Raw genomic sequence first — 16,542 nt, forward strand, 5'->3', positions numbered from 1 at the left:
TGGGGGATTGTATCCAAGTATTCACATTGTATCTTCGTGCTGCTTGCGCAACCATGTTGGTGTGAATGCGATTCAAGCCTGCTGAATGGGCTCGTTGATCTAGCGGTTCTCTTTTATACCTTTGGACCTCTCTCTCTAGATCATGAAGAGCCTGTCCATTAAATCGTGACAGGGATGCTCACTGCGGTAACACCCAAGCAGGTACTGCATCGACAACATCTTTTTGTGCTGACGCACCGGTAAAACCTTCGCCTCCTCATGAAGATGGTATGTGTGTTTGAAATTTGGTACTTAGTCTTCGTTGGAGGAATAAAACTTTCCCTCAGAAATTTGTCGGTATAGGTCCACGCCTTCATATAGCCCCCATAAAACGGTACCTCCCGATTTTCAATATTTTGAAGGTTGTGGCCTCAATAATCCACCGAAAAATTGAAATTTGTTACTTAGTCTTCCATGGGGTTATAAAATTTTCCAGAGGAGAATTATCAGCATACGTCCGCGGGTTCCTATTACCCCCATAGAAGCGTACCTCTTGATTTTCGGTATTTTGATGGTTTTACCGAAACTTGGTATTAAGTCTTCTTTGAGTCTAAAAACTTTCCGCCAGAAATTTATATGAATAGATCAACATTTTGATATGGCCCCCACGGGACGCTACCTCCCGAATTTCGGTGTTTTAAAGGTTAGCCACATTATTTTACCGAACTTGCTGAAAATTAGTATTTAGTCTTCTTCATAAACGAAAGGAAACTAATTGTTCCATTTTACTTCAATACAACTCGTGGTGGAGGCTGTAGAACTTAACAACTTTTTACTTGTTTAAAGTTAATAACAACATTACATGAGGGATCCAACTATAACACTGTGCCACAAAAGCTGACAACATTTTTTGCAGGGGTTCTGATGCATATATTCAGTTTTGTGGGAGTCCATGGAAGACGGAAATACCTTTGGTTTCTTTGGGTCACTTCGTTTTTTGATTTTATAACGGTAAATGTAGTGAAAAACTTCGTTTCTTGGATTTTCAACTTAAAACGCTCATAACTTGGTTTTTCCACAAAGGACAGATTTTTTTTATTTAAAAGGTGAAAATCATGTCTTTCGAACAAGCCATAGCTTTTAAAAATAGGGTAACAAATGGTTATGTTATAGTGATTTAAGTGTGACCAAAACGCATTAAAAAACAGGAAAATGCTTTCCCTCGTGCTCTAGGCTCCGTAGAAGACACCAAACTGCGTAATTATTTACTTTTATTTATTTTTAAACAATTTTAATACTTTGCTCCCCTTTCTTAGATTTGTACCACACATTTTCACCAAACACCGTGTTAAGTCGCCACTCCAAGTTTTCCGCTTTCTGCAGTTGTCAAAAAAAAAAAAAAAATATATAGTCCTTTGTATGTTTCACTTTTTTATATGATTTCCACTCATTAAGAAAACACCACAAACCTGTATCACATTTTTAGGAAAATTCTGCAATTGGTGGAAGACAATTTGTCCCAATGAAGTCGTGTCACTATAAATACTTTCTTCACTTTGGCTATACCAAATTTTGTTATTTGCATCGTAAGTTACAGACATAATTTTTCACTTAACTTTTTTAGAAACCGATGCTATTTAATGTGTTACAGAAGCTTTACTAAATTCTTTTCAATTAAAATGTGCACTTTTAAAAACAATTTGTAAGCGCAATTTCATTCGAAGATAGATATTGCACAATAGAAATGAAATGAATTGCAATTATTATTAATAACACATTGTTGGACATTTATGATGCTGCTCACACTTATTATCAGGGGTTCATTCAACAAACGTTTCTTCTTTTTTCCACTACAGATTGTTGATATCTGTGAACAGTTTAAATGCGTTGAATTTGTTTATTGTTTAGACTGCAATATATGTATGTGCATTGTACAATCATACATACATATATAATTAAGACAACTGTAGATTTATCTCGTGCGATTGCAATACTTACTTCATTGTGGAGAATTATTCGTAATAGAATTGTTTATTATGGAGAAGTTAAGATAAAATGCCAAATGCAGCTATAGACGTAATAGATATGTAGTTGTTTGTGTGTTGTGCCACTTAAGATTTGATGTAATTTTAATGACACAAAGAAAAATTCTGTAATTAAAAAATACAGGTATGTGATGAAAACCGAATCGACTCGATTTTCAGAATCGAAATGGTATATAATCGGAGTGCCTTTGATGATATAGTTTTGCTTCACAAACGCCCCTTATTTGAATAATATTCTTAAAATTCATTGTCAATTTCATTAAAATATTCACCAAAATTAGAGATATACGATTTCGATTTATGGCAAAACGAGTCGAATCGTTTTCCATCACATACCTGATAACACTGTGCCACAAATTGGAACTCAAGGTCTGTGCGGTGGAAAATTCCTTTTGGAGATGAAAGCCCTTAGTGAGTATATTAAGAACCCAAAAGGAAATTTTCCCCATAGGTCAAATTTCTGAGATATCGCGCGATGAATTTGTTGAATTTTTGCCTATGATGCTTGAGAAAATAGCTTTATATCTCTGTTTGTCGTTATTGTAGCTTCGTTATGAGATTACATGTCTTCAGTCAAATCGAATGGCGAATCTTTTTGTAGAACATTTCATTCTTCTAACTCAATTCCTTTCATGTCCTTTTCGTCCTTTCTTTCTTGAACCGTAGTAAAAGTACCACAATATGAGATTTTACAGCATCCAAATATTCCGCAAAAGTGTTGCTCAGAGAATTTCAGGTACGGTTCTCATTGACAACTAATCGATATTGTCACGTTTTCATTGTCTTTTTTGACATTTACCCGGTTTTTGTTCAGAAAAAACCTATGTTTTGTTTTTCTGTATATTCGTTATTTGTTATGTATTGGTAGGTAGACATACCCATTGGTTATCGCTTATATTGACATCTGGGATGTATCTGAAATATTTACCATATATAGCTCCCGATATGCTGAACACGTTAATGACAAATTTTCTTGGAAAATAGATCCGGTTATCTAATATTTTGAACCGGATATAGCGATATAAAACCCGGATTTTGTACCGATTTTAAGTAACCGATTAATCTTATATGTACCCCATTAGAAAGCTAATAAAATTGTCAATCAGGGAAAACAAATTTTTTGACAGCATCTTATCTGAGTTCGGTGCTAAAACAAAAAACCCGTATTCTTGAACCGTTTTTAAGGAAAAATATCACTGCGCGTAAATATGAAGATAAATGCTTGGTGGGTGAAATATTCTTTTTGCCGCTGAAAGTCGATGAAGTTAATATTATGAACCCGGAAGGACAGTTATGCCATATGTCAAACTTCTGAGTTATAGCGAAATGGAATTTATGTTACGGGTTTATTGTCGTGCTCTTAAAGTTCATCAAGAATGTATGCATCACGCCATAACTCAGAAGTTTGACCTACGGCATAACTGTCCTTCCGGGTTCATAATATTAACTTCATCCACTTTCATCGGCAAAAAGAATATTTCACCCACCAAGCTTTGATCTTCATATTTAAGCGCAGTGATATTTTTCCTTAAAAACGGTTCAAGAATACGGGTTTTTTGTTTTAGCACCGAACTCAGGTGAGATGCTGTCAAAAAATTTATTTTCCCTGATTGGCAATTTTATTAGCTTTCTAATGGTATACATATTAGCTTATTCGGTTACTTAAAATCGGTACAAAATCCGGGTTTTATATCGCTATATCCGGTTTAAAATATTAAATAACCGGATCTATTCTCCAACAAAATTTGTCATTAACGTGTTCAGCATATCGGGAGCTATATATGGTAAATATTTCAGATACATCCCAAATGTCAATATAAGCGATAACCAATGGGTATGTCTACCTACCAATACATAACAAATAACGAATATACAGAAAAACAAAACATAGGTTTTTTCTGAACAAAAACCGGGTAAATGTCAAAAAAGACAATGAAAACGTGACAATATCGATTAGTTGTCAATGAGAACCGTACCTGAAATTCTCTGAGCAACACTTTTGCGGAATATTTGGATGCTGTAAAATCTCATATTGTGGTACTTTTACTACGGTTCAAGAAAGAAAGGACGAAAAGGACATGAAAGGAATTGAGTTAGAAGAATGAAATGTTCTACAAAAAGATTCGCCATTCGATTTGACTGAAGACATGTAATCTCATAACGAAGCTACAATAACGACAAACAGAGATATAAAGCTATTTTCTCAAGCATCATGGGCAAAAATTCAAAAAATTCATCGCGCGATATCTCAGAAACTTGACCTATGGGGAAAATTTCCTTTTGGGTTCTTAATATACTCACTAAGGGCTTTCATCTCCAAAAGGAATTTTCCACCGCACAGAAACCTTGTTGCACAGTGTAATAATAATTTGGAGAACATAAAACTTTGAGATAAGGGAATAAATAGGCAAAGCATTTTATTGTACGGCTGAGCCTGTGTAAAATATTATTTTAAAAGAATCAGTGTTTTACAACCAATTACATTGTAAAGATCCGAGGGACTACCTTTAATTTGCCTGCGGGCAAATACTTTTGTTTAAAAGTCTCTTCGAACTGGCCCTTAAACAAGGACAACTACTCATTTAACGATTATTTTCAGTAGGCCATATTAATTATACCCACTACCATAATATGGAGGGTATAATTAAATTTGTCATTCCGTTTGTAACATATCGAAACATTATTCGGAGTCCCTATAAAGTACTATATATATGGTAAAAACCAACAATATTTTGCAATCGACGAATCCGAGTTTCACCCTTACAGAATTCGCGAACTATTAACATATTCTATATAGTATGACTGTAATTCTTTAAAATGAAGTGTTTTAGGAGGGATCCCATATTGTCGACCATTAAAATTCATTTTCGTAGACGCTGTGTTGGCATCAATGTAGAAAAATGGATAAAAATGGTATGAAACCAACAAGTTTTTAATGTTCCCTTCCGATTTCTGGCTTAACCTTACATAGACATATGCCCAACGAAAGACGCAAAAAAATACTCCATTGGCAACATGGCAGTGTTGATTTGTCGATATATCCACTGCATCCACCTAAAATTGATGCTGACATTTGGAAGCCGGAATTTCAGGGGTTTTTGATTTTTTTTAATAATCCGGATGCGCAACAAGATAATATTCAAAACTCATAATAGAATTATAGAACTCGTGGTTTTACATCGTTTAATGTATATCTCATGAGTGTGCTGCTAGTAATTGGAGTCTAAAGACCGTGAATTTTCTTAAAAACCTATTTTTTGCATGTAAAATTTACAAGTGTCATTGAATTTCCTTTTAACCCCGCGTGAATTTAGTTTTTTTTTACGCGACGGATCTAATGAGCCCTTCCGCGATCGAATCCATTCGCTAAAACCGCGGGTATAGATACCTTGAATATAGGACAATCAGCAAAAATATATTTTAACAAATTCGCTTAATAAACCGCGTTTTTTTTTTAAAGTGTTTACGTAAATGGAATCCCTTATAAGCGATTATAATATTTGCGAAAACGCGTGTTATAAATTGCAGGGATACGCGAGTAATATGGGTATCTTACGCAAAATAGAACATCCGCGGTTCTTGAAGAATCTATTTGAAATATGTGTATATTGACTTATTTTTGATGGGTGCTACTGAAACCGGATGCGCATCAAAATCGTATGCACATTGCGCGATTTTTAACCACTTTAAGGTTTTATGCATTGTGTGATGCAACTGGTGGCACACACTTTGGCCGCTGAGTGAAACATCGAAATATGCATAGCAATTGTAAGAGATTGATTCGCTGTATCAACTGATTTTAACTAATTCACGAATAATAGGCTCTTTAATTTCCACATTTTTTTAATGATTGTAACTTCAATATTACTCTTAATCAGAGTTCGAAAATAAACAGTACACTAACATAGTGTACAGTATCACTAAAATATTTTTAGCGCTAGTGTTCCGGAACACAAACACTAAAAAATATTTTAGTGCTACTGTTCCGGAGCACAACGATAAACGTAATGTACCACATTTTGGTACACTAAAAACGTTGGGTACCGCAGTCGGAACACTAAAACTCGTAGTGCTCCGCAGCCGGAGCACTAAAAATCGTAGTGTACCACATGTGGGAACACTAAAAAATAACGTAATGAAAAAATTATGATTTTCGAGGAAAATTAAATATTTATAATTTTTGAGATAAGTACAAATTAAGACATAAAAACACAGATACACCTGTTAAATCCATGTATATATACATTAGGGCTATAACAAAAAAAATACCACCACATAGCCGTGTAGACCATGAAAAACTCTTATGAAATACGGTGTCAATTTTTCTCTACCGCGAAAAAAGTTTCCGCACCAAATGCATTGAAGTTCTGTAATGCATTTTTTAATTTTATCTGCCATAACAACATATTTGCTTTTCACTAAAATTTTTATTTTTTTGTAATCTAATTTAAAATCATTATCAAAGCGTTCTGGACCAATTTGTTCTCAAATCGCGCCATTTTGGACCATATTAGGATTTTTTGACACTATTGCAATTTTTGGTTTTTCTTTATAAACTCTTATAGAAAAAAATACAATTCTCACAAAGTCAACAAAAACAACCTGTAACTTTCGCGAATTCGTTGCAAATGACCCCATATTCTCTTGTCCTATAGGTTAAACAAATATAAACATAAAATTCACGAGTTTATAAAGAAAAACCAAAAATTGCAATAGTGTCAAAAAATCCTAATATGGTCCAAAATGGCGCGATTTGAGAACAAATTGGTCCAGAACGCTTTGATAATGATTTTAAATTAGATTACAAAAAAATAAAAATTTTAGTGAAAAGCAAATATGTTGTTATGACAGATAAAATTAAAAAATGCATTACAAAACTTCAATGCATTTGGTGCGGAAACTTTTTTCGCGGTAGAGAAAAATTGACACCGTATTTCATAATAGTTTTTCATGCTCTACACGGCTATGTGGTGGTATTTTTGATATTTGCAAAAAAGTGCAAAAAGTTATATCCCAAATATACATATTAACTAATAACGTTGAGAAAACAAAAAAAAACATTGTTCCACAACATCCCATACGGGACAAGGGAGACTTCTCTCATATCAATGAGTGCACCCCGATTCATATTAGCTCAATGATATGGGACCTACAGTTTATCGCCGAGTCCGAACGGCGTGTCATACGACACCACTTGTAGAGAAGTTTTACATGGCTGAAGTACTCAGGAAATGTCGCCAACATTACTGAGGGGTATTTTGCCAGCGTTGAAAATTTGATGTTGCCTAGTCGGGGAATCGAACCCACGACCTTCTGCGTGCAAGGCGGGTGTGCATACCATTGCACCACGGTGGGAACTTAAGTAGAAAATATGCAAAAAAATGATTCGGTTGTTCTACAATGGCACACTAAAAATTGTAGTGTTCTGACTGTGGATACATAAAAAATACCACACATGAGTTTATTATGATTTGATGTTAAGGTAATCGTCTGTCTATTATGATTTGTGAGGAAAATTGAATATTTTATATCTTTAGGATATTAAATAAAATTAGAAGAAAATATAAAATTATATAAAAATTAGAAGAAAATGTGTAAAACATCTGATTCGATTTATGGACAATGGAGCACTAAAAATCGTAATTTCTTAATTTGTATTAATTAAAAAAAAAACATAAAATATTAAATTTTCCTCAGGAATCATAATAAACTCATGTATGGTACATTACCTTATTGTTGTACACGTGGTACACTACGGTTTTTAGTTACGACTTTTAGTGCTACGATTTTTAGTGCTCCGCAACCGAACACTACGATTTTTAATGATCCATTTTCCAAAATCATTCCACAAGAACTAAATATTGCTTTTGTCATATTTTTGACCAAATTTCACAACGTGTTTAACTAATTTAAACATAAATTTTTATTTAATCAAATTTAACCAAATGTTTAATTTTCCTAAGAAAACATAATACATTTGTTATTTCTTAGTTTGGTACACGTGGTGCACTTCGATTTTTAGTGATCCGGAAGTCGGAACACTAAAATTTTTAGTCCTCCGTAGTCGGAACACTACAATCTTTAGTGCTCCGCAGTCGGACAACTACGAATTTAAGTGCTCCGGCAGTCGGAGTACTAAAATTTTTAGTGCTCCGAAGTCGGAACACTACGATTTTTATTGCTCCGGCATGCGGTACACTACGATTATCGTTGTGTTCCGGTACAGTATCACTAAAATATTTTTTAGTGTTTGTGTTACGGAGCGGTACATTATCGTAGTGTACCTATCCACCTTGGTACGGTACAGAACGGTACGGTATGATACCATAGTGTTTATTTTCGAACACTACTCTTAATTTCCTATCCTTATAAGTTATCACAGTAAGCAAATAAACTTTCACGATGGTAAACCATATTTCTTGATGAAGTTTTAGCAGTACACAGTAATTATTGTTTGGGATTTTAGCGAAATAATTGGGGAACTCCAAAATATTTTTTCTAATTTTTCGAATCAAACCAAAAAATATATTTGCAACAATATTTTCCAACAATAACCTTTTTTCTTTTGTTGTTGCTATATATGCAATTTATGTACCCAATCTCTATAAATTTGGTTTCATATTCTTCTACGCATTGTCTAAATTCCGCATATATTTTTTAATTTATTTTTTGAGGGTTTGTACGGACTCTGGGACAGGATAATTTGGATTTACTTCAACATTTTTTATTATTTGTTGATTTTCCACGAAAATAATAATAAATTTATTCATCTACGAATAGATATGGATTAACGATTTATGCATAAATTTTCTCATAATAACAAATATGATATTTTTAAATATTTTTTCTCTATTTGAGAATAAAAACCGCTATGACATTTGGGCGCATCTTCCAATTTTGTGAACGCGAACAAATTTGGAACCAGAATTTTTTCCTTAATCTCTATACCAAAAAATGTAGATGTGCTCGCAAAAATGTTTTTTAAATTTTTTCAAATGGAATTGCAAAGGAATTTTAGTTTTTACCATATATTCTTGTTCAAGGTAAAATTCTAAGTCGATATTACAATGTCCGTTTGTCCGTCCGTCCGTCTGTTAATTCTTAAGAAGTTTCTATTATCCTTGGGTGCTTGCTAGTGCAAATGGGTTATATCGGTCCACGTTTTGATATAGCCTCCATAGAACGGTACTACCCGATTTAAAGGTTTTAACCTCCTTATTACACCGAAATGACTGAAATTTGGTACTTAGTCTTCGCTGGGGGTAACTTTCTCCCACAAATTTGTCCGTCCGTCTGTTAATTCTTAAGAAGTTTCTATTATCATTGGATGCTTTCTATTGCAAATGGGTTATATCGGTCCACGTCTTGATATAGCCTCCATAGAACGGTACCACCCGATTTAAAGGTTTTAACCTCCTTATTACACCGAAATGACTGAAATTTGGTACATAGTCTTTCGCCCAGAAATTTATCGGTATGGGTCCACGCCTTTATAGGTTTGAAGGTTTTAGGCTCATTACTAAAACGAAATGGCTGAAATTTGGTACTTGTCTTCGTTGGGGGTGTAAAACTTTCTCCCAGAAATTTGTCGGTATAGGTTCTCACCTCATATAGCCCCCATAGAACGGTACCTGCCGATTTTCGGTATTTTGAAGGTTGTGGGCATAGCAACCCACTGAAATGGCTGACATTTGGTTTTTATTCTTTGTTTGAGGTAAAAGTCTTTCTGACTGAAATTCGTCGGCATAGGTCCATGTTTCGATAAAGCCCCCATAGAACGGTACCTCCCGATTTTGAAGGTTGTGACGTCAATAGCCCTCCGAAATGACTGACATTTGTTGTTTAGTCTTTCATGGTGTTATAAAAAGTTCCAGAAATAATTATCAGTATTGGTCCGCGAGTTCCTACATCCCCTATAGAAGCGTACCTCGTGATTTTCGGAATTTTGAAGGTTTTACCGAAATATCGGGAATTTGGTATTTAGTCTTCTTTGAGTCTAAAAACTTTCCGCCAGAAATTTGTAGGTATAGATCGATGTTTTGATATAGCCCCAATGGAGGGGTACCTCTCGAATTTTGGTTTTTGAAGGTTAGCCACAATGTTTTACCGAACTTGCTGAAACTTGGTAATTAGTATTCTTCATAAACGAAAGGAAACTAATTGTTCCATTTTACTTCAATACAACTTGTGGTGGAGGTTATAACAAGTTCGGTCTGGCCGAACTTAACGCCGTTCTTACTTGTTTTTGCTAATTATACCCTACACCACTGTGTGGGGAGGGTATTATAAGTTGGTTTTGGCCAAAAAGTTTGTAACGCATCGAAATAATGGTCGCAGACCCATACTTATATATACCAAAATGAATGTCTCGACGAGCTGAGTCGATCTGGCTATGTGTTTCCGTCCGTCAGTCCGTCCGTCTGTCCATCTGTCCATCTAAACCTTGTAATCACGCTACAGGTCGCAATTTTGATCGGATCGTCACCAAATTTTGGATGTTGATGAGGGTCCCGGAGGGGAAGAAGCCTATTGATTTTGGTGATGGTCGGATAATATTCAGGGGTCGGAATGGGCAAAAAACTTATTTGCGGAAAAAGTCAACGTTTTATTTCAAAGCGAATATCTCCGTATCTATAAGGGGTATATTAAAGGTAAAGCCTGCTAATGAAAGCAGAAAATATCACGTTTACAGCGATGTATGGTAGGTTGTCGTAGGTGGTCAAACAACGAAGATATCGCAATAGTCGCTTATAGAACCCCACTTTTCATTTATTCGATTTTAATTCTAATGACGAATAACACAGCTTTTGTTGGATACTTTCCAAAAACAAAACCTTGCTATGAAAGTGGCCAAATAACGGAGATATCACAATAGTCGGAAATACATCCCATTTGTCCACTTTTAAAGAAATCACGCTACAGGTCGTAATTTGGATCGGATCGTCACCAAATTTTGGGTGTTGATGGGGGTCCCGAGGGGAAAAAGCCTATTTATTTTGGTGATAGTCGGATAATATTTAGGGGTCGGAATGGGCAAAAACTTTTTTGGAGAAAAAGACAATGTTTTTTTCCAAACCGAATATCTCAGCTTCTATAGGAGGTATGCCAAAAGCAAAACCTGCTAATGAAAGTAGAAAATATCGCCTTTGCAACGATATATAGTAGGTTGTTGTAGATGGTCAAACAACGAAGATATCGCAATAGCCGCTATTAAAACACAACTTCTCATTTTTGCGATTTTAATAATAATGACGAATAGCACAGCATTGGTTGGGGACCTTCCAAAAGCAAAGTCCAACTATGAAAGTAGAAAATCCCATCTTTACAATGATGTAAAGCATGTTGGCGTATGTGGCCAAACAACGGAGATATAGCAATAGTCGTTAATACGTCCTATTTTTTAATTTTTTGTAATCACGCTACACTTCGGTGTTAATGGGGGTCCCACAGAGGAATAAACCTATTGATTTTGGTAATCGACGGATATTATTCAGCGGTCGGAATGTGATGGTTGATGGTTCCATTTTTTTATTTGAGTTATTCTGACGATGCACTTAAACGCGTTTCAATAAAATTGACCTGTATTAATGAAGACATTCAGAGCTAAGCTATCCCAATTTTAATGTTTTGAATTTTACCAGTCAAAAGCTTATGCACAGGGCAAGTGGTGTAGGGTATTACATAGTCGGCCCCGACCCGACTATAGCCTTGGCTCACTTGTTTTTTTTTTTTTAATTTGTCAATACAATTTTTCCTTTATTCCAGGGTGAAACATTTGTTATTTTATCAGCAAATAAAAAGATTACATGTGTTTTGTTGTTTCAGTTAGAAACTTATCTCAAACATCTTAAAATCTGCTTATTTTTTTCGATTTTGAAAATGGATTAACAAATATTATGCCAGCCAGACAATAAACTAACTAAAGTGATTATCAAATAACTACAGCTCGGGAATAACAATAACAAATTTGAGGACACTCAAATTTCAAAGGAAAGCATATCTTAAATACTTGTACTCACCACACGATTAAAGAGGAAATTATTGGCTTTATATCACATTCAAGGATAACAATAAGGACATCAAAAATGTCCTTGAAAAATTAAATACTAAGAAATCCTTTGAAAACATCCTGCAATTTTTTCAAGAAATGTACTTTACTTACTTACTTCAACGTCCTTGCTTTGTAAGTATAAATATTTACATGAAATTCCTTAAAGAAAACAAAACATTTTGTTCTACATCACTGTGTCCCATCACTTACAGTTTTGTGGGCCACCAAATGTTTGAGGCCTTCTTGTCAGAAGGGACCAGTTTGTCAAACTCATATCTTCCAAGCAAAGTTGTAGCACTTGTCTTAAAGAACAAATTCTGAACATATAAAATCCACCAAAATCCTTCTTTAGGAAAAATTGTCAAGGTCAAATTTCCTTTACAAATTTTTCTTTTTTTTAATGAAGAAAAAATCTTCATTCTAATCCCACTACCACATAGGACTTAAAATTTTTGTAAGTCATCGCAGTTTAACACAAAAATATTTCAAGAAAATCGAAGAGTTCAATCATTGTTAAAAACGTATTTTAAATATAAAATTCCCAAACTGCATCCAAGCCTTCTATGCAAATTTTTCCATTTGTATTAAATAGCTTATAAAACAACAAAAATACAACAAGTAAAAAGCGTTAAGTTTCGACGGGCCGAACTTTTTATTCCCTCCACCATAAAATATTCTGTACTAAAACGGAATATTTATGTTCTTTTCTGTCCACAATTTTAGGGGAAGATATTTTTATTTTATCTAGATAAAGTAAAAAATGCATATAAAAATGTCTTCAATCATTCGCCAACTTTACAGATAGTTCCGTCAAAATGTTTAGGTAAAATCCTCAAAATATTGAAAATCGGTAGGTACCGTTATATGACGGATATATCAAAACATGGACCTTTATTCACAGTTTTTGGTGGAGATGTTTTGTCCTCACTGGGACCTAGTAACTGCCAACCTACAGGTAGATCTTTTGAAAATTGTTGCTAAAATCCGCAAAATGACAAAAATCGGGAGGAACCGTTATATGGGGGCTATACCAAAAAAATTGACCTATGTTCAAAGTTTTTGGTAGAGACGTTTTGTGGCCACTAGGAACCACAAAATCATATTACAGGCGTGGGGGCTATACCAAAACGTGGGGCGATATAGCCCATCTTCGAACTTGACCTGCCTATGGAAAAATACAATCGGGTGCAATTATTGTGGACGCTAGAGTAAGAGTATTACAACAGACGGACATGGCAATATCGACTCAAAATTTCCTGATCAAGAATATATATACTTTATAGGGTCGCAAATGTATATTTCAATGCGTTACATTGTGGACAGAAAGGAAAAATTAACTTATATGTATTTATGGAGTGTGTAAAAAGTTCGACCCGGTCGAACTTCACGCTTTTTTACTTGTTTTTATTAAAATATCAAAAACATTTTTTGAAACTATGCAGTTGTTTGAAAAACCTTCAGTTTTCTTACAATATTCCCCTATGTTCCATTAGATAGTCCTCGATTCGTAAAACCCTACAAACCTGTATCACATTATTTGGAAAGTTCTGCAATTGTTGGTAGATAATTTGTCCCAATGAAATTTTATCACTATAGATACATTCTTTACTTTCAGCATACCAAATGTTGGTCTTTTTATCGTAAGTTATAGACATTTCCAGCTTTCCACTTCACTTTAAGAACTGATGTTATTTAATGTGTTACAGACACTTTACTAAAATTCTTTTCAACTAAAATGTGCACTTATAAAAACAATTCACAAGGGCAACTTCATTCGAAGATATATAAATTGTAAAATAGAAATGCAATAAATTACAGGTATTAGTTATAACACATTCTTGAATCTTTATGAAGCTGAGACTTTTCTACTGGTGTTGAACAAACGTTTCTTTTCTTCACTTCAAATTGTTGATATGTATGAACAATTTACATGGTTTAAGCTTGTTTATTGTTTAACTGCAATACACAATCAAACATACAAGTGTAAGTGTATGACAATTGTAGATTTATCTCATGCTATATAATAAATTGGCATACAGTAGAAAATTTCTATACCGTTGCTGCTGGAAATGAAGAATTTCTATGTTATATAGAAAATTCATATTAAGGAACTATTTTATTTGAGAATGTATTTTATGTTTTTAAATTCAATTCATTGCAGAGAACTATTCGTTATAGGAACATGCGTTATTGAGAGGTTTGACTGTACATTTTATTTCAACATGCCACTTAATTGCTCATAACGATCGACATGTGTAACTTAATCTGCTACATCATCATTATACGCAACTTTAATTTGTGTGAACAGTACCTTATTTTGATCGTTAAACCGAAGAATCTGTAATTTCGCTTTGACATGACCAATGAACGGAAAGAAACAAAACGATTCCCGTACCAATCACACAACGCCACAAACTTTTCAGCTTCTCTGAATCGTTTCATTCTCACAACCAAAACAAAAACACAAACTTTTCAACGTAAAAAGATGGAAACCGTACGATTGGTGAAATGTAACTTCGGCTATGCTTTGCCAAGTTGTTTCATTCACCACCGAAACGACAAGTATTTTTGGGAAACGTTTGCCGTGCGTTATGGTCAATGACACACACATATGTGATGCTTAACAACCCTATAAGATAGCATCAGCATCATAGATGGGCAAAATGTCTCTTAAATAGAATTTAAGGGAAAATTAGAACGGGGTTTTTGTTAAAATTTGTTTGCTTTTTTAATATTTTTTGAACACAGACGGTATCTTAACAAGTCCAAAAAACTGTTATATTAAAAAAAATCTGCAAAATTACCCGTAAATGTTTATTTATGTTGTAACAACGAAAAAGAAAAACAAAACATAGCAACGCTGGCGTGCAAGAAAGCCCATCTATGATCAGCATACCACAGTGAATTTTATCAACCACCAATCAGCATACCACAGTGAATTTTATCAACCACCAAACGTTTTTGATTTATTCACATGTGTTAAGTACTATTTAGTTTTCTATCTGTTGTTGTGGAGTTGAGTGCTTTTCGCTTTTCGTTTTGTTCATACTCACGAATGTAAACAAAACGAAACTAAACAGCGAGCTCGGCCAACGAGGTTTATGTTTCGTTTTGTATTGTTCCTATGGAAAATACTAAACGAAACGATTGGACATTTTATTTAAAGTATTTTTACGTACTCTGGACATGACCCCTATATAACAGTTATTTTTATACCCTCAGCATTTAAGGTAACGAGGGTATATAGTATATACCATAGCCGACCAAGAAGAGCGAGCGCTTAAATTGTTTATGTGTGGGTAAAATTACACTGACAGCTCAGAACAGGGTGATGATTTTCATATTGAGTATGAAATGAAAAACACAGGAAAAAAGTTGTCACGGCGTGTTAGCGTTCAGAACCAAACATAGTGGTGGGTGTGTGGGTTCGAATCGTCGGCTTTCCTTTTTCATTTGCATTATAGATCATAAAAAAGCTTGATTAATAAATTAAAAAAAAAAATGAATACTAAAAATGATCTTCGCCTAAAAAGGCAAAATTTTCAAATAGAAAAAATATATTGTTGACGCGTTCGCTTTGTATGACTAAAATTAAAAATAATATACAGTGAATCACAGTCAAAAGTATCCACTTCAGTTTCTTTTATTAAAACTTTTTTTATTGTTGCATTGCAGACGAGGCATTCTGCGTCATTAAAAATATTAATACAAAACAAAAAATCATTTTCAAATTCTTCCCTCCACATAATATTTGCTGTGCAACTGCAAAATCTTTTCAGTGTACCCAAAAAAAAAAAAAAAACAAATAAAGCGGCGTCAACCTGCTTGCATGACATTCAGTACAAGACTGAAGTAAAAAAAATCAAAACATTTGCTCTCTTACTTTGCGTTCGGGTCGCATGTGTGTGATTTGCCGAAAAACTTCGTAACCATATCAATACCAACGAACGGGTTTGGTATATACACTTTCATACAGGCAAAATGTGCCTCATCGAAATAATGGTTTTAGACCCCAAGTATGTTTGGACGAAATCCGTTTCAGACAATTTGGAGTTGATTTAGCCGTGTCCGTCCGTCTGTCTGGCTGGCTGGAACGCACGATAACTCCCGAACGGATCAACCGATTCGGTTCAAAATTTGGCTTTCGTAATATTTTGTCCAAACTTAGTTTAAGTTCGAAGAATATCCAATCGGTCCACTCCTTCCGGTACCTCCCCACAAAAGTTCGAAAATGTTCGGAAAATGTTCTGACACGATATAAATCAGTTATCGTGTCAAAACATTTTACGAACTTTTGCGCATCGTGAAATTTCTACCACACTTAGATGAGGTTCCAATTTGGACTCAATCGATCCATTCTTTCGGGTACCTCCCACACAAGATTTCGGATAAGTTCAGTTTAGCAACCTGTATTCACTGCCCCCCATACAACGGTACAGGTTTAATCAGGGGCTCCACACTTCCTGA

General features: G+C 34.5%; 1 protein-coding gene across 2 annotated transcripts in view; it reads right to left on the reverse strand.

Annotated features, from left to right (window-relative positions):
- LOC141397153 (probable 4-coumarate--CoA ligase 1) overlaps nucleotides 1–14,038 on the reverse strand; it is a 32,241-nt gene extending 18,203 nt beyond the window's left edge. The window contains exon 1 of one of the 2 annotated variants that reach the window (XM_073973101.1): nucleotides 13,599–14,038. In XM_073973101.1, coding sequence (XP_073829202.1) covers nucleotides 13,599–13,730 — 132 coding nt within the window. In that variant the 5' untranslated portion in view covers nucleotides 13,731–14,038. Of the gene's footprint in view, nucleotides 1–1,448; nucleotides 1,866–13,598 lie in introns of those variants that run through there. The other variant, XM_073973100.1, reaches the window with a different exon arrangement.
- Nucleotides 14,039–16,542: the final 2,504 nt, after the last annotated feature.

The sequence above is a fragment of the Musca autumnalis genome, unplaced genomic scaffold (assembly GCF_047663935.1).
Source record: "Musca autumnalis isolate F117 unplaced genomic scaffold, ASM4766393v1 scaffold_3, whole genome shotgun sequence".
NCBI classification, from domain to species: domain Eukaryota; kingdom Metazoa; phylum Arthropoda; class Insecta; order Diptera; family Muscidae; genus Musca; species Musca autumnalis.